The sequence below is a fragment of the Chinchilla lanigera genome, unplaced genomic scaffold, assembly GCF_000276665.1.
Source record: "Chinchilla lanigera isolate Chin_1 unplaced genomic scaffold, ChiLan1.0 scaffold00133, whole genome shotgun sequence".
In the NCBI taxonomy this organism is placed as follows: domain Eukaryota; kingdom Metazoa; phylum Chordata; class Mammalia; order Rodentia; family Chinchillidae; genus Chinchilla; species Chinchilla lanigera.
Genome location: NW_004955534.1, coordinates 112,073 through 130,151, shown reverse-complemented (window position 1 = coordinate 130,151; position 18,079 = coordinate 112,073). Strand labels below are relative to the sequence as shown.

At 38.6% G+C, this 18,079-nt stretch overlaps 2 protein-coding genes across 4 annotated transcripts in view; one reads left to right on the top strand and one right to left on the bottom strand.

Annotated features, from left to right (window-relative positions):
- Akap14 (A kinase (PRKA) anchor protein 14) overlaps nucleotides 1-9,549 on the top strand; it is a 16,625-nt gene extending 7,076 nt beyond the window's left edge. For both annotated transcript variants that reach the window (XM_013507698.1, XM_005410427.2), the window contains 3 exons: nucleotides 4,352-4,531; nucleotides 6,732-6,784; nucleotides 7,532-9,549. In XM_013507698.1, coding sequence (XP_013363152.1) covers nucleotides 4,352-4,531; nucleotides 6,732-6,784; nucleotides 7,532-7,628 — 330 coding nt within the window. In that variant the 3' untranslated portion in view covers nucleotides 7,629-9,549. The remainder of the gene's footprint in view (nucleotides 1-4,351; nucleotides 4,532-6,731; nucleotides 6,785-7,531) is intronic.
- Nucleotides 9,550-10,643: 1,094 nt separating this feature from the next.
- Nucleotides 10,644-18,079, bottom strand: part of Nkap (NFKB activating protein) — a 13,387-nt gene continuing 5,951 nt past the window's right edge. For both annotated transcript variants that reach the window (XM_005410425.2, XM_005410426.2), the window contains 5 exons: nucleotides 16,784-16,847; nucleotides 15,287-15,396; nucleotides 15,115-15,190; nucleotides 13,985-14,134; nucleotides 10,644-10,982 (listed from right to left, as the gene is read on the bottom strand). In XM_005410425.2, the coding sequence (XP_005410482.1) occupies nucleotides 10,808-10,982; nucleotides 13,985-14,134; nucleotides 15,115-15,190; nucleotides 15,287-15,396; nucleotides 16,784-16,847 (575 nt within the window). In that variant the 3' untranslated portion in view covers nucleotides 10,644-10,807. The remainder of the gene's footprint in view (nucleotides 10,983-13,984; nucleotides 14,135-15,114; nucleotides 15,191-15,286; nucleotides 15,397-16,783; nucleotides 16,848-18,079) is intronic.

The following is an 18,079-nucleotide window of genomic DNA, read 5'->3' as shown; positions in this document are numbered from 1 at the left end:
GTTCCCTCTAGAACCTGCTCTCCTGACATTTATTTTCAGGACTCACCACTTCACCTCTCTCCAGATCTTCATTAAAATACCACTTGTTAGCAGAGACTTGAGGCATTTCCTAGAATTGCAGCCTTCCCCTTTCTCTGACTTATTCTTCCCTTAACACCTATATCTACTAAAAGACCAGAGTCTACTGATTTATCCAGATCATATGGTCCAGGAGGGCAGACACTTTTGCTCAGTGGGCTGTACTTGGCCACCTAGGAATATCACCTATACAATAGATGCTCAATAAATCTGTGTTGGATACATGAGGAGATTTATTATCTCATTACCATTATTTCCTTATAGATGAAGAGCCAGATTCAAACATTTGTCTCACTTTACAGGGCTCTTGTGAGGATAGAGATAATTAGAAAGTAGATGAATAAAAAACTAAAAGCTCTGTGTAACTCAGGACAGCAAATCAACCTGTTTCCAACTGTACTAATGCAATGAGGCCTAGAAGTGAGAATTCTACCATCTAAGTGTAAGGCATTTCTGATGGAGACTTCTCTCGAGCTTGTTGTCAACTTCTCAGAGTCCACCACACATCAAAGGATGGTATATTAGGAGTTGCCATTTGCTGAGCCAAGTACTGTGAAACATTCGCCATGCATGATCTCTTAATTCTCACAACAAAGGGCTGGGGATTTAGCTCAGTGGCAAAAGCGCCTGCCTGGCAAGTGCAAGGTCGTGAGTTTGGTTCCCAGTACCGGAGAAAAACCAAAAAAAAAAAAAAAAAATTCTCACAACAAACCTAGGGATAGGTATATCACTGTATCTATTTTACAGATGAGGAAGCTCGAGGCTCACAGAGGTTGAACAATTGTCCAAAGTCTCTCTGATTAAACAGCAAAATAAAGGTTTGGTTATAATTCTTTTTTTTTTTTTTTCGGTTTTTCTCCGGTACCGGGAACCGAACTCACGACCTTGCGCTTGCCAGGCAGGCGCTTTTGCCGCTGAGCTAAATCCCCAGCCCCTGTTTTGGTTATAATTCTGTGTGATATATTCTTTCTACCATAGTAGGAAAAGTATTTTTTGATGATAAAAGGAATAGTTTTATTATTAATGAAAATAATAAAAATGCAAATTCAAAAGTTTGAAAGGTACTGCTATATGAATAAGAATATTTAAACCTGGTGTGAGAAAACTTGTGTATTTGTGGAACAGGAATAGGTACAATTATATATTGCCGATAGGCATAATTATTGTTCATTCTCTTCCAGAACATAATCTGACAATAAGAATATACAAATGGGCTCTAGATAAGAAAAAAATTAGAGAATTCCCATTGTCTAATAGACAGTTAAATTATTTTTATAATAAGAAAAAGGACAGTTCTCCCTCCATACCACAATACCCAGGTATTCTTCCCAGGTCACTTACCATGAATAACACTTTTGTGCATGTACTTCCAGGTGCATGTAGATTTTGTGCATCCAATAATTTTAATTGGCTAAGCCATCCGTTGTAGAGTAGCACAGAGGCACAGTTTCCTGGAAGCGAGTATATGAAGTGATGTCATATAAAAATTATCAACTCCAAGATAATACACACTCATTGGAGCTACATAAAAATCTGCTGTGTGTATATTGAATTAAAATGGGAATAGATTGGCCTGTTCAAGACTGTTGAATGTAATGTCATACCTAAGGCTTCCTTCATTCACAAAAGGGGAAAAGTAGACCAAAAATCAAGCCGAGAGGCAAAACCTCTTAGTGGGGAGGTATGGGGTAGGGTGGAGAAAACACTGGGGTGGTTGCTTAGAAGTCCTAGGTACCAATCTAGGTACGATGTTAAATTGTCTCTATCTACTTCTAGGCCCCAGAATCCTCATCTGAAAAGTGAAGGGCTTTGTTAGATGATCTTTAGGGATCATCCTAGTGCTACAAAGTACAGAGTAGCCTTGAGAGAAAGAGATTTCCTAAGAAATGCCATTAGTCTGGTCCAAAGCCTAGGGCAAGTCAGGTTCAGTGGTGCATGCCTGTAGTCGTGGCACTTGGGAAACCAACCCAGGAGGATGACTTGAGTTCACAAGTTCAGGGCCAGACCGGGCTACATAGACTATCTCAAAATAATAAAAAAGCACAGGGGCTGGGGATTTAGCTCAGCAGCACAGCACCTGCCTGGCAAGCGCAAGGTCGTGAGTTCGATTCTTGGTACTGGAAGAAAAACAAAACAAACAAAAAAAAAAATTAAAAAAATAAGAAAGCACAATGAATATATGGGGAGCAGTGACTAGTTCTAGTCTGATGGGAATATGAGCCTTCTGCTGGGAAAGGCGTGACATATGGGTAGAAAATCATAGTATTAGGTCTAGACTGTGGGCGGTCTTCAATGACACAGTGAAACATTTGTACTTCCTTTGGCAGGCAGTAGGGGAGCTGCTGAAGGTTTTGGAGTGGAGCTGATGTGATCGAAGCTGTGCTTAAGGACAATAACTGGCTTCAGCATGGGTGGTGTTGTGGAGAAGCGGAGTTGAAGATGATGAAGTCTAGATAGTAGGTTGCTCCCTGAGTCCAGGTGTGAAACAATGAGAGCTGAAATAGAGTACTGGCAGTGGGATTGGAGAAGAACAGGTAGACGGGAGACGTATTTGGGGTACAATAGACAGGACTAAGGGTTAATGAAAATATACATGGATTAATTAAGGAGGGACTGAATGAATGCTGATAGTTTCAATAATATAGTTGACCTGAGTTGTGTACTCTCCTGTTAACTCCAAGAATATGCCCTAAGGAGGTAATCCAAGGTCTTTTGTTTCTTGACTCCACTAGTATGATTTGTGCTTTCAAAGGGGAAAGCTTTTCCAAAGGTGCAAACAGAGATTCATTCCTTTCAGAGGGATATGGAGTATCTCATTGTCTGAATCACTGCTCTTCTGATCTTATTAACCAGTCATGGCTGCAATGACGTGAGTCTAATTTTCACAAATGGTTGAAACTAGCCCTATTGCTTTCTAGTCACACCTGTAGGTCTCCTGTCTCCTGGACCAGGATGAACAGAACATGTGTTCTAGTCACTTGCTCCTCCCCCTTTTTGTTTCTTTCAGACAAGGTCTCATTATGCAGTTCTGGCTGGCCTCAAACTCACTATGTTGCCTAAGCTGGTTTCAAACTGCGGTGATACTCCTGCCTCAGCTTCTGAGGGCTGGGATTACAAGGTGTACCACCATGTCTATCTTCTAGTCATTTTCTAATTATTTTCTACTTAATCACACTTTCTATTGTGGCTTGTATTTAGATGTCTCCCCAAAGCTTCATGCACGCTGAGCCTTTTCAAAGCTGGCTGAATCTAGTGTGTGTGACATTCAGATTAAGGGTGTGATAACTAAATGGGTTTAGCATAGTTCCGGGTGTGGAGAATGGAAGCCTGACCCTGGGTGTGGGTGGCACCAATCAATAGGCTTATTGCTTGGATGGAATATAAAGGGAGAAAAGGAAAGGCAGGCTGGCTGCTGCTTAATACCTTCTCCATGATGTGCCACGAACTGTTTCTTCTCTGTGATGCCCTTCTGCCATGCCACCCTGCCTTGGAGCCAGCTGACTATGAAGTTGTCTTAGTTCCTTTTTTCCTTGCTGGGACAAAATACCCGATATCCAAAGTTAAAGAGGGAAAAGTTTATTTAGTTTACAGTTTGTAGAGGTTTTAGTCCATAATCAGCTGGCTCCAAGGCAGAGTGGCATGGCAGAGGGGCAACAGTTGATGGCAGCAGAAGATAGCAAAAACAACCAGAGCAAAAGAGAGGAGCAAGCCTCTTTCCCTCCCTTATATTGTATGTATCCTAGGGCAGGTGTAGCACTCACACCCCCCAATTCCAGCACTAGGCAATGAACCAACCACAAAGTCTAGATTCAGCCACCGCCAAAAAATCTGCCCCCATGACCTCATGAGGCTTCGGGGGTGAGGAGGAGGACATCCAGACACAAACCATAACAGGAGTGAAACCTCTACAAACTGAGCTGAAGGAAACCTTTCCTTCTTTACCCTGTGGCTGTTGGGTATTTCGCCTCAGCGATGAGAAATGTAACAAAGACACCTTCCAAGTAAGGGTATGGAGCAGACTGTGCGTATGTGGTTGGTGTGGACATTCACATCTGAGGGTGTGCCCCTGCAGCCCAAAGTCTGATCTGAAGGTGCGTTTGCCTTTGCTCTTATTTCATTTCAGCTCCACTCTCTCTCCCCTCAGGAGGTAATTGGGAATCGACTGTAGTATGACTCCCAATAAAATGTGTAGTACTTCACAACAGGGCTGTAGCCCTCCTTTTCTTTCGTGCTCTGTTAAGTTTTCTCTCTCTCTTTTTTCCCTATGAAACAGACTTGCAAGTTTCGGATTGGCTGGGCATTCAGGACAGAGTTTATGAGGAAAGAAGATGTAATTCACTCCTTCTATTATATCTACCGTGTGGGCTGGAGCCTCTCATCCGCTCAGTTACCCATAGCAAAAGTCTACACCATTGCCTACTTCACTGTTAAGATAAACAAAAACAAACCTCCGGTAAGCTCTTCCTTTTGGGCCCTGTTCTCTTCAGTGGGGCTTCAGTGGAATAGGGACTTTTTGCAAAGTTGAAGAGTCATATTTCTGCCCTCATTTGGCCCATTTGCAGCAAGCCAGGACTGATCACGCTCTCCTCCATGACACTTTCCGTTAGGCTTCCAGAACAACATACTCTCCTGTTTCCCTCCGGCCTCACCGGCCATCCCTCCTCAAGTCTCTCCTGGCGCCTCTGCCTCACACCAGTCCCTTCATGTTGGAATGTTCCCAACTCAGGCTTTGGGCCTCCTCTGTGCTCACTTCCATGGTTATCTTGTCCAGTCTCGTGGCTTTAAATGTCACCTAGAGCCTGTGATTCCCAAATTTATAGCTCCAGTCCAGACCTCTCCAACCTGAAGGCTTAATGAACAATTCACTTATTGTATCGAAAAGGGAACTTTTGATTTTCCCTTTCAAATCTGACCTGCTACACTCTCCATCTCAAAATCCTGGGTGTCATCCTTGACTCTCATTTTTTAAAATACCTTTCATACCAATCCATTAACAAATCCAGTTAGATAGGAGGACTGTGAGTTCAAGCCCCTCCTGGGCATCTTAAGACCCTATTTCAAATAAAAATCCATTCTAAAAAGGGCTGAGGACGTAGCTTAGTGGTAGAATATCCCTGGGTTTAATCTCCAGTACTGAAAAAAAAATCCAGTTGTCTCTACTCTCAGAAATATGCCCAGAACCCCACAATTTTATACCTCTCCACTTCCACCACCCTGGGCCAAGGATCCATCCTCTCTCAGCAAGATTATTGCAGTAGCCTCCCAATCAAGTTCTCTGATTCCATCCTTGCACTCATTATATTTCTTGCCAATACAGCAGCCGGCCACAGTGAGCCTTGTAAAATGAAAGTTTTCTATTTAAAACTTTCCTGAAGTATGTTTCAAACTTGAAAGCACATACAGATGAAGTGGGGTTTTTGTTAAAATAAAGATTCTGATTCAGCAGGTGTAGGGCAGAGCTTTGGATTCTGCATTTCTAACAAGCTGCCAGATAGTGCTGACAGCACAGGTCCAGAGACTTACATTTGTGTAGCAAAGATCTACCTACAAGGGCTGTGTGATCTAGCCCTTTGTTAGTTTGCTTTCCCACTGCCCCTTACCCTCACTTACTTTGCTCCAACCACTTTGATCATGCTACTCCTTAAACAGGGTAGGTATAATCCTGCCCCAGGGCCTTTGCACTTTCTATTCCTTCTGACCAGAACACTCTGCCCTAGGCATGTACATTGCTTCCTCCCTAACTTCTTTTCTTGCTCTGTCTATCCTATCTTCTGTTTCTTTCTGTAATACTTTACTATTTTTTAATATTCTATATAATTTATTATTTTGATATTATCTGCTCCCACAGCAGAATATAAGCTTGATCAAGGTAGGGATTTTTTGTCTTGCTGTAAAACAAGGTCTGGGAAATAGTAGTTGTTTAATAAAAATTTGAAGGAATGACTACTTGTAGCCACTAAGTAGACTGTGAATAAGAAATATGTTGACTTGATGGCTAGTGTCAAAGAAGCCAAAATAATATCTGTGAATTCAAGGGGAAGGGTCCTCAGAGGAATGGGGATGATACCAAGCATAATGCTTAGACTACAAGACATAAAAATGTTATTTTCCATTTTGTTTCTACCCTTTCACAAAAGTTATCTGAACTTTATTCTGACTCCACGGCTTTACCTAGGGACCACAAAGTCAGAAAGAGGTTTTGCTCAAAATTCCAAGTATAATTTGGAAGGAAGAATGGGTAGGGACCACTAAGATAGTATTATAGCCTATTTTTTATGCTGTCATAAAAATGTTTTCAGACCTGTTCATCTATATAATTTCCTTCTGGTGCCATTCCTGAAGAGGTAGAAATTATTAACTAAGTAAACCAAAGTGTATAAAGAAAGTCAGTGACTTACTCGTGCTATTAATGAGAAGCATGAACCTCTGCCACAATGTTCCTAGTTTTGTGGTGATTCTCAAGGTATTTGCTGTCAAAAAGATCTTTTGCAGAACAGTTTTGAAGTGACAAAGAACTATGACCTACCGACTCCCAATTCATAAAGAAAATACATTCTGGAAATTCAAGAGTATACATATGGACAAATGTAGGGAGGGAAGGAGTTGAAAGTTGGCATGATTGGTCTAGGCTGATGGCTATCCTTTTCTCTTAGGAAGCTCCTGTTGATATCTCCTTTGTATTTGAAGACCAAACATTAGTTCAAAGGTAATAAATATTTGGAGACTTATTTTATTATTATTTTGTTTGTTTTTGAGACAGGGTCTTGCTATGTAGTTTAGGTTGGTCTTGAATTCACTATATAGCCCCATGATGGCCTCAAACTCATGGTGATTTTCCTGCCTCAGCTTCCTGCATGCTGGGATTAAGGATGTGCGCCATCATGCCTGGCTCTTGGGATATTTATTTTATTTTTGGAGGGGAGATTTATCTTAAAAGAGTGGGGGAAAGGTCATCATACCCCAGGAATCCAGCAGGTGCATAGCCACAGATAATTCATGTAATGGTTACTTACCTTCTTTGGACCACCAGCCCCATTAGAATGGGCTTAAAGTATGATTCTGCCATTGTTCTAGAAAGTTTTTTTTTTCTTAATATCTGTTTCTCCAGCAATTGTAAATTTGAGGATTAGTTTCTGGGGTAGAGTAGAGGCAAAGTGGGTCATGTTTGTTGTTTCTGCATGAAATTTCAAAATCTGGTGGAATTAAATCATGTATAAAAGTCCCTTTTGTCTAGAATCTCTCTTAGACTGTTCACACATAAGCTCATGAATCCTTTATTGATTTGGCCTCAGGCACAAAAAAGAATAGCCAGACCCCTTGCCACCTCTTCCCTCTCAACACTCCATCCTCTACCTTTCCTACTCAACAGCAATGTAGCAGAGTAAGGAAGGAATCCTGCGCTCAGTGTTTTGTACAATTCCCAGAAGCTTTTGATGTATTTCTTTCTCTCTAGACCAGACTCGATCTGCTTTCAAGAAGGAACGCTGATGAATGTGATTGAGGCCAAATACCTTTTAATAAACGCAATCAAGGCCTATTTAAATATCTGATATCTACAGGACATTTTAGGGTTGTTTTTCTAATAAGAATGTATTAAAAATACAATGTAGCACATCAAACCACAGAATATTTATTGAATAAACTTGTGGCATACAACCCAGCTGTATTTTTCGCAGTCATTCATTTTCCATTCCACAACTTCCGTCACATTAGCAGAGTAACCAGTAAGTTGTTTTCTATTTTCTAAAAGGTTTTTCCTATCACTATGCATCATTTTTCAATCTTGTAAGTACAGAGCTGAGTTTAGAGAGTTGCTAAAATTCACCTGTTAGACCAAATCATGGCTGGTTCTTGGCTGCTTGTTCCCCAATCTGTGCCTAAGTCTCCAATCCAGACAGACCCTTGCAGGCACAATGGGGGAACGAAAAAATGGCAGAGGTTCTACAGCTCATAATATAACCAGTCTGAAGGGCCGCCCTTCTCACAGACCGCTTTATTTACTGGGAGTTGGCTTTACTGTTGAACAGTACATTTCAATACTCTGACACCTGGCATGCTGCCTTCTGCAACGCACCATCACACTTGTGATGGCGGCAGGGTGGCTTTAGGGCCGGGGGCAACGAAACAGGAAAGGGTTCAATCAGTACCCTTCCTTATTTCAGGTCTTCTCATCCTCAGATCAGATCAGCACTTGTTTCGATCTTTGCTGGAGTCCCTTACCTGGCTGCAAAGTTTTAAAACACCAAAAAAATTTACATTACAGTCTGAGTGATTATTCACAAGTACATCAGAATACATATCTGCTTAGACAAACACTGGAAAAAAACCCCACAGAATACTAGCGGTTGATGTGGTAGGACTGTGAGTAATTTTTTTTCCTTCTTTTTTTAAACTCGTATTTGTGCAATAAATTAAAAGGAAAGGAAAATCCTATCAAAGTGATAGTTGAGGTGGGAAACTAGTTAAGTCTCGAAGAACAGAAAAATATCTTTGAAGCACAATAACCCTACCATTTGACTTATGGCTCAGGTGACTAAACAAGCTTTGAAGCAGTAAGTTTCATAAGCTGAAAATAAAATACTGTAAGCCCTTTTATTCTTCCTTTCTCTTTCCTAAAGAATATGCTACGGAAGCTATTGTTTCATAGACATTTCCTAAACAAACCCTGATGAAAAAAGTGGTAAGGCTCTCAAATAATTTAATATCTTTTCTTTCATTTACTCAATAAATATCTGTTGAATATTTATATATGTATCGCAAAATGGCTGCATTTACACTGCCTTGCTAATTAAAAATAAAAGAATATACTATTTCAGTCTCTAGGAACCAGTAACAAAAATGCCCTTAGAGAATAAAATTTTTAAAAGTGGGGATTATACACTTTAGGTTTTAGTATATAAAGCAGATGGACTAAGACTCACAAGTCTGGGACCTAGTTTCCTTTTAACTTTTGGAAAGTATAGGTTTATTAGGGTAGTAGTATAAATCATAAGTTCAGGGGAGACAAATGTTACATACTCACTGCTCTTTAGTCGTGCATTAAAGGTAGACGCTTTCCGAATATATGTTAAATAGAAAACCTTGTGCTCTGTACTTGAAATATGAGTGCCTAATTTAAAAACTGAACAAAAACCACTTTCAAACTGTTATAAGAAGGGCATTTTAGAATTTTCCTGTCACCCAGTAATTATGTATGTAACAATAATGGAGATCGAAACAACCTTTCAACCATAACAGAAACAGCCAAAACTGCAACTGTTCCTTCCCCTTACACTTCTGTGACCTAATTAAACTGAACAAAAATAAGGGAAGGACAAAAATTATGATCTCACAGTTCTACCATTTGCACTTTCCAAAAATGTGATAATGTGAGGAGGTTTTATACAAAGTTAACTATTAAACTGAATGATAGATGTAAAAATTAAACTGAAAGATTTAACAATATTTATATTATTACATAAGGGACAAAGTTTAAAATGTTTAACATCAAAGCTGAGACAAGAGGATCACAAGAGGGGGCTGGGGATTTAGCTCAGCGGCAAAAGCGCCTGCCTGGCAAGCGCAAGGTCGTGAGTTTGGTTCCCGGTACCAGAGAAAAACCAAAAAAAAAAAAAAAAAGAGGATCACAAGTTCAAGCCCAGCCTGAACAACTTTGTGACTTATTAAGGTCCTGTCTCAAAAAAGTAAAACTATAAATAGAAAGGGCTGGGGATGTAGCTCAGTGCAGAGCTACGGGGTTTAATCCTAGTACCACACACACAAAAAAAGTTTAATATCATTTTAGCTTGATCTTATGAAACAAGTAAAATACTGACTCATGATATTTTTTCCTACCAGCACTCCTGACGATAGTTGATTCTCATTCTTTGCTTTTCAGATGTTATCCTATCACTAAAGTATAGGTCAAATAGAAATAAGTTACTTACACTGGCACAGCAACAGACTTCCTAAGACTTTATATTTGAAAGTACTCTTTTTCTTTTGGAGTGCTGGGGATCGAAGCCAGGGTCTTAGGTATGCTAAGCAAGCAGTGTACCACTGAGCTCTATCTGCAGCCCCTGAAAGAGTGATCTTTAAGTGAATTATTAAGAGTTTAAAACACCACCTGTTTACATTTCCAGTTCAACAAATCCATGGGTTAATTCGCTTTTTGGCTTGTTGGTTGATTTTAGAGTACAGGCAGGGACTGAAAGCAAAATACACTATTCTGGGGCAGACGCTATATTATATTGTACATGTCAGTTTTCAAACCCAGACTTGCTTTTTTTTTTTCAGCAAACCTTTCATTTTAACAAATTAGCCTCCTATGTAGTTTCTATCAAGTCCATTCATAACACTTGCAACACAGAGGAATGACAATTTCTCTCAAGTTTAGCTGGGGTAGGGGTTGGCATTGTGTAGAGCCAATTGGAGCACTGAGCCTTAGGATGAGATTAAGTTTCTCATCTTACTGACACTTTCTCTCCATGCCACCTCCCCTAATACAGCAGGATTTCATTCGTAATTTAAATTTTTAAACCAGAATGTTATGGTCAATCCAAAATAACCCAAATAATTTACTGATGTTATTATCAATAAGCAGTTTATTTTTATTGAAGGACTGAAAGAATTAAATAGAAGGCACAGTAGCACTGTAAAGCTTTTTCAAAGCACAAAAATCTTTGTATATGTGTAGAACCCAGACTTCCTTTTTGTTGTGAAAAATGTCTGCCAGATAATTAGAAAATCCTTATTTGTCATCCTTCCCTTTGGTCTTCCTGTATACCATCTCTCGAAAACTGGCCAGAATCTTGTTCTCTCTCTTTCGTCTCTCTTCTTGGTTAAAGGACGCAAGGGCTCTCTTCTCATCAGCACTATAGATCTGGTTCTCTTTTCGCAGTCGCACAGCCTCCATTCGGCGATGCCTAGAGATAATTTTATTTTTGGCTTAATTTCTCAGTAATTATTCTCATAGATTGTCCTCATTAATCCCTTCTTAATAGAGAATAAGCAGCTTAAAAGCTGACACATAGAAGCTTTTTGAAATGAGTGAAGTTATTAGAAGATCATTTATGTCATTTGATTCATTCCTAGCATTCAAAATATGATCTCTTAAATTCTGTCAACATACTGAACATTATCATTAATTTCAAATGCTAGGGGCATAAGTCTAGTTTAATTGTTTCCAGCAAAACAATCAGAAGTCAAATTATTAAACTTCCTAGGTGATATGTCCATTTGCTTTTGTGGAACTGACAGCAGGACAGATGAGAGATTTAATTTTCCATCAATCAACTGGCACTTCTTTAAGGTTCTACTTTACCAGTACAACCAAAAGAACCAAGTCTTAATGTATAACTGAAGAGGGGTCTGGGGGTAGGTTTAATTTCTTTAGAATCCAGTAGGGGCTCAAAGAAAAGAAAGGGGAGATTTCTTACAAGGGTCAAATTACTAACGCTTAAGAGTAGAGGCAGAGGGAAACTATGACATCATGTTCAAAAAGTCTCTTTATTTAGAGGGAAAACCTGTCTTCCTTGTATATATGTACCCAGTCGTACAGAATCAATTCAAGAAGCTTGAGCTATTTCTTGAAAAACAGAACAATCTGGGTAAGGAGAAAAGGAGAGAATCAATTTAAATTAGTGTGATGGCAGGGAAGTGGCAAGATGGGAGAGATGAAGAAATGAGTATCTATCTATCCATCTATCTATCTATCTATGTTTTTTTTTTTTAAGACAAAGTCTTGCTATGTAGCCGATCGAGGCTGGCTTCGAACTCACAGTGATCCTCCTGCCTCAGCTTCAGCCTCCCAAGTGCTGGTATGACAGGCGTGTGCTACCACACCTGGCTAAAATGACAATATATTTAGGTTGCTCAGGGGAAGGGAGTATTTTGAACAGTTTACCTAGCACAAAAAGTGCCACATGAATCTATAGCCCTACAACCCTATGTCCAGTCCCGCCTGATCTCAGAGGCTAATTAGGGTTGGCCTAGTTAGTACTTGGGAGAAAGTGCTACATGAAGGATGCTATAATGAACTTCCATACACGTGTTTCCTAGCATATGTGAAAGTTTTTTCTCTTGGGTAGTCTGGTGTGGAGTTGCTAAATTATTATTCCCCAAAGTGTACCAATGTATACCATCACTAGCAATATTTAAGAGATCCTATATGTATATCTACATCCTTTCAAATGCTTGGCACTGTTAGAACTTTGAACATTTTTCCTATCAAATGGGTGTAAAGTGGTATCTCATTAAGTTCTTGATTTCTATTCCTAATAATAATATCTTTTTATGTATGTATAGGACATATGTATTTTTTCTTCTGAAAAATACCTGTTTGGTCATTTCCCCATTTTTCTTTTGGGTCACTTATAGGTATACTTTAAATATTCTCAGTACTAACTCTTTATTAGTTGTGTGTATTTCAAGATCTTATCCTGCCATGGAACCTGTCTTTTTTTTGTTGTTGTTGTTAATGTGTCTTTTGATAAACATGAGTTCTTATTTTTAGCCTAGGCAAACTTCTTAATTTATAACTACTTAATTTAATAACTACTTTATTTATTACTATTATTATTATTATTATTATTTTAGAGATAGGGTCTCACTATGTAATTCAGGATGGCCTTGAATTCACTATGTAGTCCAGGCTGGCCTTGAACTCACAGCAACTCTCCTGCCTCAGCCTCCTGAGTGCTAGGATTACAGGCGTGTGCCATGATGCCTGGCAATACTTTATTTTATGGTTAGGGCATTTTTTTTTTTTTTTAGAAAACACTTTATCCTAAGGTCCAAAATATATCTGCTCTTATAACTCTTAATTTAACTGCACAGCCTTTTGTATATGGTGAGTTTGGGTCCTACTTTCATCTTTTTCTACATGGATAACCATTTCCCCCCTTACTCAATAGTTCCCTCTTTCTCCACTGTTCTAACATCCCATCTCTTTCACACAACTGAAGTTTCATAATGCTATAGCTGTCCTTGGCCTCAAACTCAACTATATCCCCAATGCTTTAATAACCAAAATGACACATTCTTCATGGATTAAGATAAACAGATGACTGTCTTTCAGTGGATAAAATATCTGTGCCAAAATATGAACTAGGAAAGTACACAGGAAGTATTTTACTTCACTGAATAAGGTCGTTGTTTCTCTATGCTTTCTGAAGTGCTGTAAGCTTTGTAAGTTCTCATCTGTAGTAAGGAAAATCTCACCTTCCTTACTCTTCTTCAGAAATGACCTGGCTAAGCTGAGCGACACTTGGGTGACACCTGTAATCCCAGCAGTCCAGGAGAGTGGGTTGGAGGACCAGTTTGAGCCTAGCCTGGGCAACTTAGTAAGACCCTGTCTCAAAATAAAAAAAAAAAGACTTGGGGACTTAGCTCAGTGCAAAGACCTTGAGTTCAATCCCCATTACTGCAAACAAATAAATAAATAAACAAACGAATAAACCAACCAACCAACCCTGACTATTCTTGGCCTTTCAGTGTAGCAAATATACTTTAGAATCAGCTTATTAAATTTTATGAAAAACCGTTGATTGGAATTTTATTGAGTCGAAAGATCAATCTGAAAAGAACGGACAACTTTACAGTATTGCCTTCTTCCCATGAACATGTTATCTCTCTCCCTATTTAGGTCTTTAATGTCTTTCAATAATGTTTATAGTTTTCCCTATAGCAAAGTACAAAGAAATACTGATTCCTTGAGGTTGAGGATATAACTAACTTTGAAGCTAAATTTCATATATGCTTGGGATTTTAACCACATTGTTCATATCAAAAGACAATATCAAATCAGTATTCATACTCTACTTTCCATTATGGATAGTGACTTAATGAAAATCAATCACCAAAATATAATTCTGATAGTAAGGAAAAGATCTGATCATAGAAACTGAGCCCAATACCAAGAACATACCTGCTACCACTCATTACGTAACCTGAACACTCAAATGATGCAATTTCCTCACTTGTCAACCCAATTTCACCTCTTCGTGGAATACGTTTTCCAGCTTTTACATATTCAGCCATAGCTGCACCCTCACCAGGTAACAGAGCATGGCCATAGCTGCAAAATAATTCAGAATTCAGAAAAGGTCCATTAAATCAACACAATACAGAAAGCTCATCATCTAAAAAGTGCACAAAACATTTTCTTTCTGGTAACAATGGGAATACCAGTGCTAAGCAGTAGTGTTCTACTGTAGGAAGTCCAATGTGAATCACTTTAATTAGCAAACACTGCACTATGACTTACATTACTAACCCAGAAATACAAAAATAATTTGGAAGAACTGACGTTAGTATATGTAAATGTACAGCTTATAACAGATGGTTAATATATCCCAATAGGTATTGCCATTATTGCTTCTGCTCTAGTTCCTTCCCTTTCTCCTTTTCTCTTAAAAAAAAGCCCTAAAGTAAAGAAATAATGTATCTCAAATTGACATATCTTTTACTTATGACCAATAATAATGCTATACAGTAACAATTATCTATTACCTTTGTTTCAAAGGGACTTTAAAAGCTATTATCCCTTAATTCAACTCGATGAATGTTTCTTGCATACCTATTCAACTCAGAGTTTGTAATATAAAAACAATTTCTGTTCTTGTGGAGTTTTTATTAGTAATAAGATATAACTGCAATACAAGCTAAAACATATAATATGCTACAGAGGGTCAACATACAGTGCTTGAGGATTGAAGAAGGGTAGAAATCACAATTACTCATGGAGGGGTAATACTGAGAATCAGTTATCTCTCTGCTTTTGCAAAGGGCTTTGAAGGCTACTGAAGGATTTTAACAGGGAGAAAACTGAGGGTAGGGAAGAATACAAGGCAGGGAAAAGAAGTGAAGGCATGTAGGGTAAGAAACACGCTTAACAAGGAGGAAAAATGGAACATGGATAGCAAGCACTTTTAGTATTCCAGCTCACATGGAAGCTAGGGTACAGCTAAGGAAGTATAGGGAGATAAGCTTGGAAAGGCAAGTTAGGGCTATAGTTTTGGAAGGTACTTTAGATATTATAAATATAGTGCTACTTACTTTAAAGGTTTATCATCTTGAGAGGCAAGTGTTTTTGGAGCTTCTGGGCCAATTAAATCTGAGGGTTCTTCAGCCTCTGCATGGAAGAAGTTCAGAAACACATTCACACTTGACCATTCAGTTACTTTAAAGTTTTATCTGTTTTGAGTTAAAGGTTATCAGAAGAACTTACTTGATCTATCCTTCCAGAGATTCTCTAGAAATTCTTCTTGGGAATCTTTAGAACTTGAATCACTGGACTCTTTTCTGCTCTTCTTAGACTTCTTTTTCTTATATTTCTTCCTGTAGGGATTATAAATTGATACAAATTCACTTAATATCCCCATGTTAAAGAGTATCTTAATTTTTTAAGGCAATGAAAATGACCTGAATTCCCACCTTATTCAAACTTGCTAGAGAAGAACTTTAACTAAAAAAACTAACACTTAATAAAATCATGCTTCACAATTAAAAAAAAATCACTAAAAGAACAATGAAATACAGTTCTTATGGTATAGAATGACAACAGAAATAAAAAGGCTTGGGGCTGGGGATTTAGCTCAGCGGCAAAGCGCCTGCCTGGCAAGTGCAAGGTCGTGAGTTCGGTTCCTGGTACCGGAGAAAAACCAAAAAAAAACCAACAAAAACAAACAAAAAAAAAAGGCTTATAAAACAGCTCTTACCAACTTGTGCATTAATAATTTTGAGTGTAAGGGAATAAAATATATTAAATAGGTTTAAATCCTCAGGATAATACTAAAAGAATACAATTCATTATTTTGCAAACTCATAAAACTGAAAAATTAAGCAATACTCATTTCTTGTTCTTCCCTTTTATAGAATTTTATATTTAATTTTATTATTATTATTATTATTTAATTTTTTTGGTAGCGCTGAGGGTCAAACCCAGGGTCTCATGCATACTAGGTAAACACTACCACTGAACTATACCCGTAACCTTCTTTCCCTTCCTATACAAACTGTACTTCAGTATATTTAATTTGTTGATGAGTTTCTCTTTTAGAGTTGTTCTACCTAATTAATGAAGAAGGCAAGCTAGAGATAGACTATCACCATATTGCAATCCCTCATGAAATAATACATCAATGAGACACCTAGACATTATTTGTCTTCTGACGGAAGAATACAGTACCACCTATGTGTATTCCTGCCCAGAACTCAAATCTAGATCATCAAGCCTTTGGACCTATCATTCTATAGGAAATGTAGAGAGCAGAACATGCTAAAGGACACTTTACAAATATAATCATTGCAATTTAGGGACATGAAATGGATCCTGATTTGAATAAGCTGCAGAAAAGCCACTGAGAATTGAGTAATTATTGTTAAGTATTTTAGGCATTATAGTACCATAATGGTTTCTTTTTTTCTTTTGGTTCCGGGAATTGAACTCATGACCTCATGCTTGCCAGGCAGGTGCTGTGCCGCTGAGCTATATCCCTGGTCCTATTTTTTGGTTTGTATTTTAAACAATACCTGTCAGAGAAAAGTGCTAAACTGCTTATGGATGGAATGTTATCTGGAATTGGTTTCAAAATAACTGGGGGGGAGGGCACTACCCATGAGTTGGTAATTATTCAAAGTGAGTGGTGGGTACATGGGGGATTATACTATTTAATGTAATTTTATACACATTTTAACTTTTTCATAAAATAAAGAAAAGACTGACGATCTGTGTTTCTTCTTCTTTTCCTTTTTCTTAGCTTTCTTTGCTCTCCTTTTCGTATCTCCATCTGCAATTAAAGCACATTATAATTGAAAAATAATTTAAAATTCTAAAACTCCATTTTGAGTACATAAAAATCCTATTGCTATCCCATTTGTTATCACAGAAAAATTCATTCTAACATTTATTGCAACTTGGCAGAAACTGCACTAGGCACTTGGGGAAATAGAAAGTCATGTAAGTTATTAGGTGATACAGAATATTAATCATTAAAAAAAGTATTAATAATTTTATTGCATGGGATAACAGTATTGTCTTTAAGTAGGGGTATATATTTTTTAAAGATACATACAGAAATATTTAAGATCATAGTATATTTACTTTAACTATCTCACCAAAAAACCCATACTTGGAGCAAATCTGACAAAACTACTGTTAAATCTGAATAAGTATGCTGTATTAAGTATAATAACTGTATCATTTTTGTTACTTTGCTGAATGTTTGAACACTTTCATAAAAAGGGGGGAAACATATGGAGGTGCAGGGGAGAATGCTTTCCAGGTGGTCGGTGTAGCCCAGGATGGAGATGGGTAAAGAGATACATACAATCCAGCGTGACAGAGGGAAGTGTGGAATTCTGTGGGCAAACACAGAAGCCTCAAAAGCAGGCTGATTTGGGGAGGTCGGGTAGGGAATGGTGGACCAGGAAAAGGTGACACTTGAGCTAGTTCTGTTTACAGTCACTTGATCACAAAAGCAATGCTTTTCGCACTGTTGCAGGAAGTAAGCCATGCTGGAAGCGGGCAGAGGTTGGCACTACGGGCAGGGCTCCTCGGTACCAAGGACAGAGTCACAGGAAAGCACACGCAGTCCTGAGGAGACAGAGCACAGTCAATGATGGTGCAAGAGAGAGTGGCCGGGAGTAGGTGACTGCAGAGGGGTCATCCCAGGTCTGAACGTTACCCTGAAGGCTAGGCGGGCCTAATGAAGGATTTAAAGCTGGGGACTGACACCCTTGGATTTGTGCTTTAAGGGAGGAAGGAGAGTGACTGTGGGGACCAAGAAACCTGCGAGACATCGGAGGAGGAGGCCCCTTTGTACGCTGTGTCAGCTGCAGAGGAGGCGCCCTCTGGTCAATCATCAGTCAGGAGAGGGCACAAAAACATGGCTTTTATAAGTATAATCGCAGAGATATGAAAATAATAATATAAGACAAATAAGTATGTTGGATAAATAATGTTTTACAACCGTGGCTTGTTGGGATGCCCCTTCCCAGATCAGGTGCCTTGTTTGTGCCA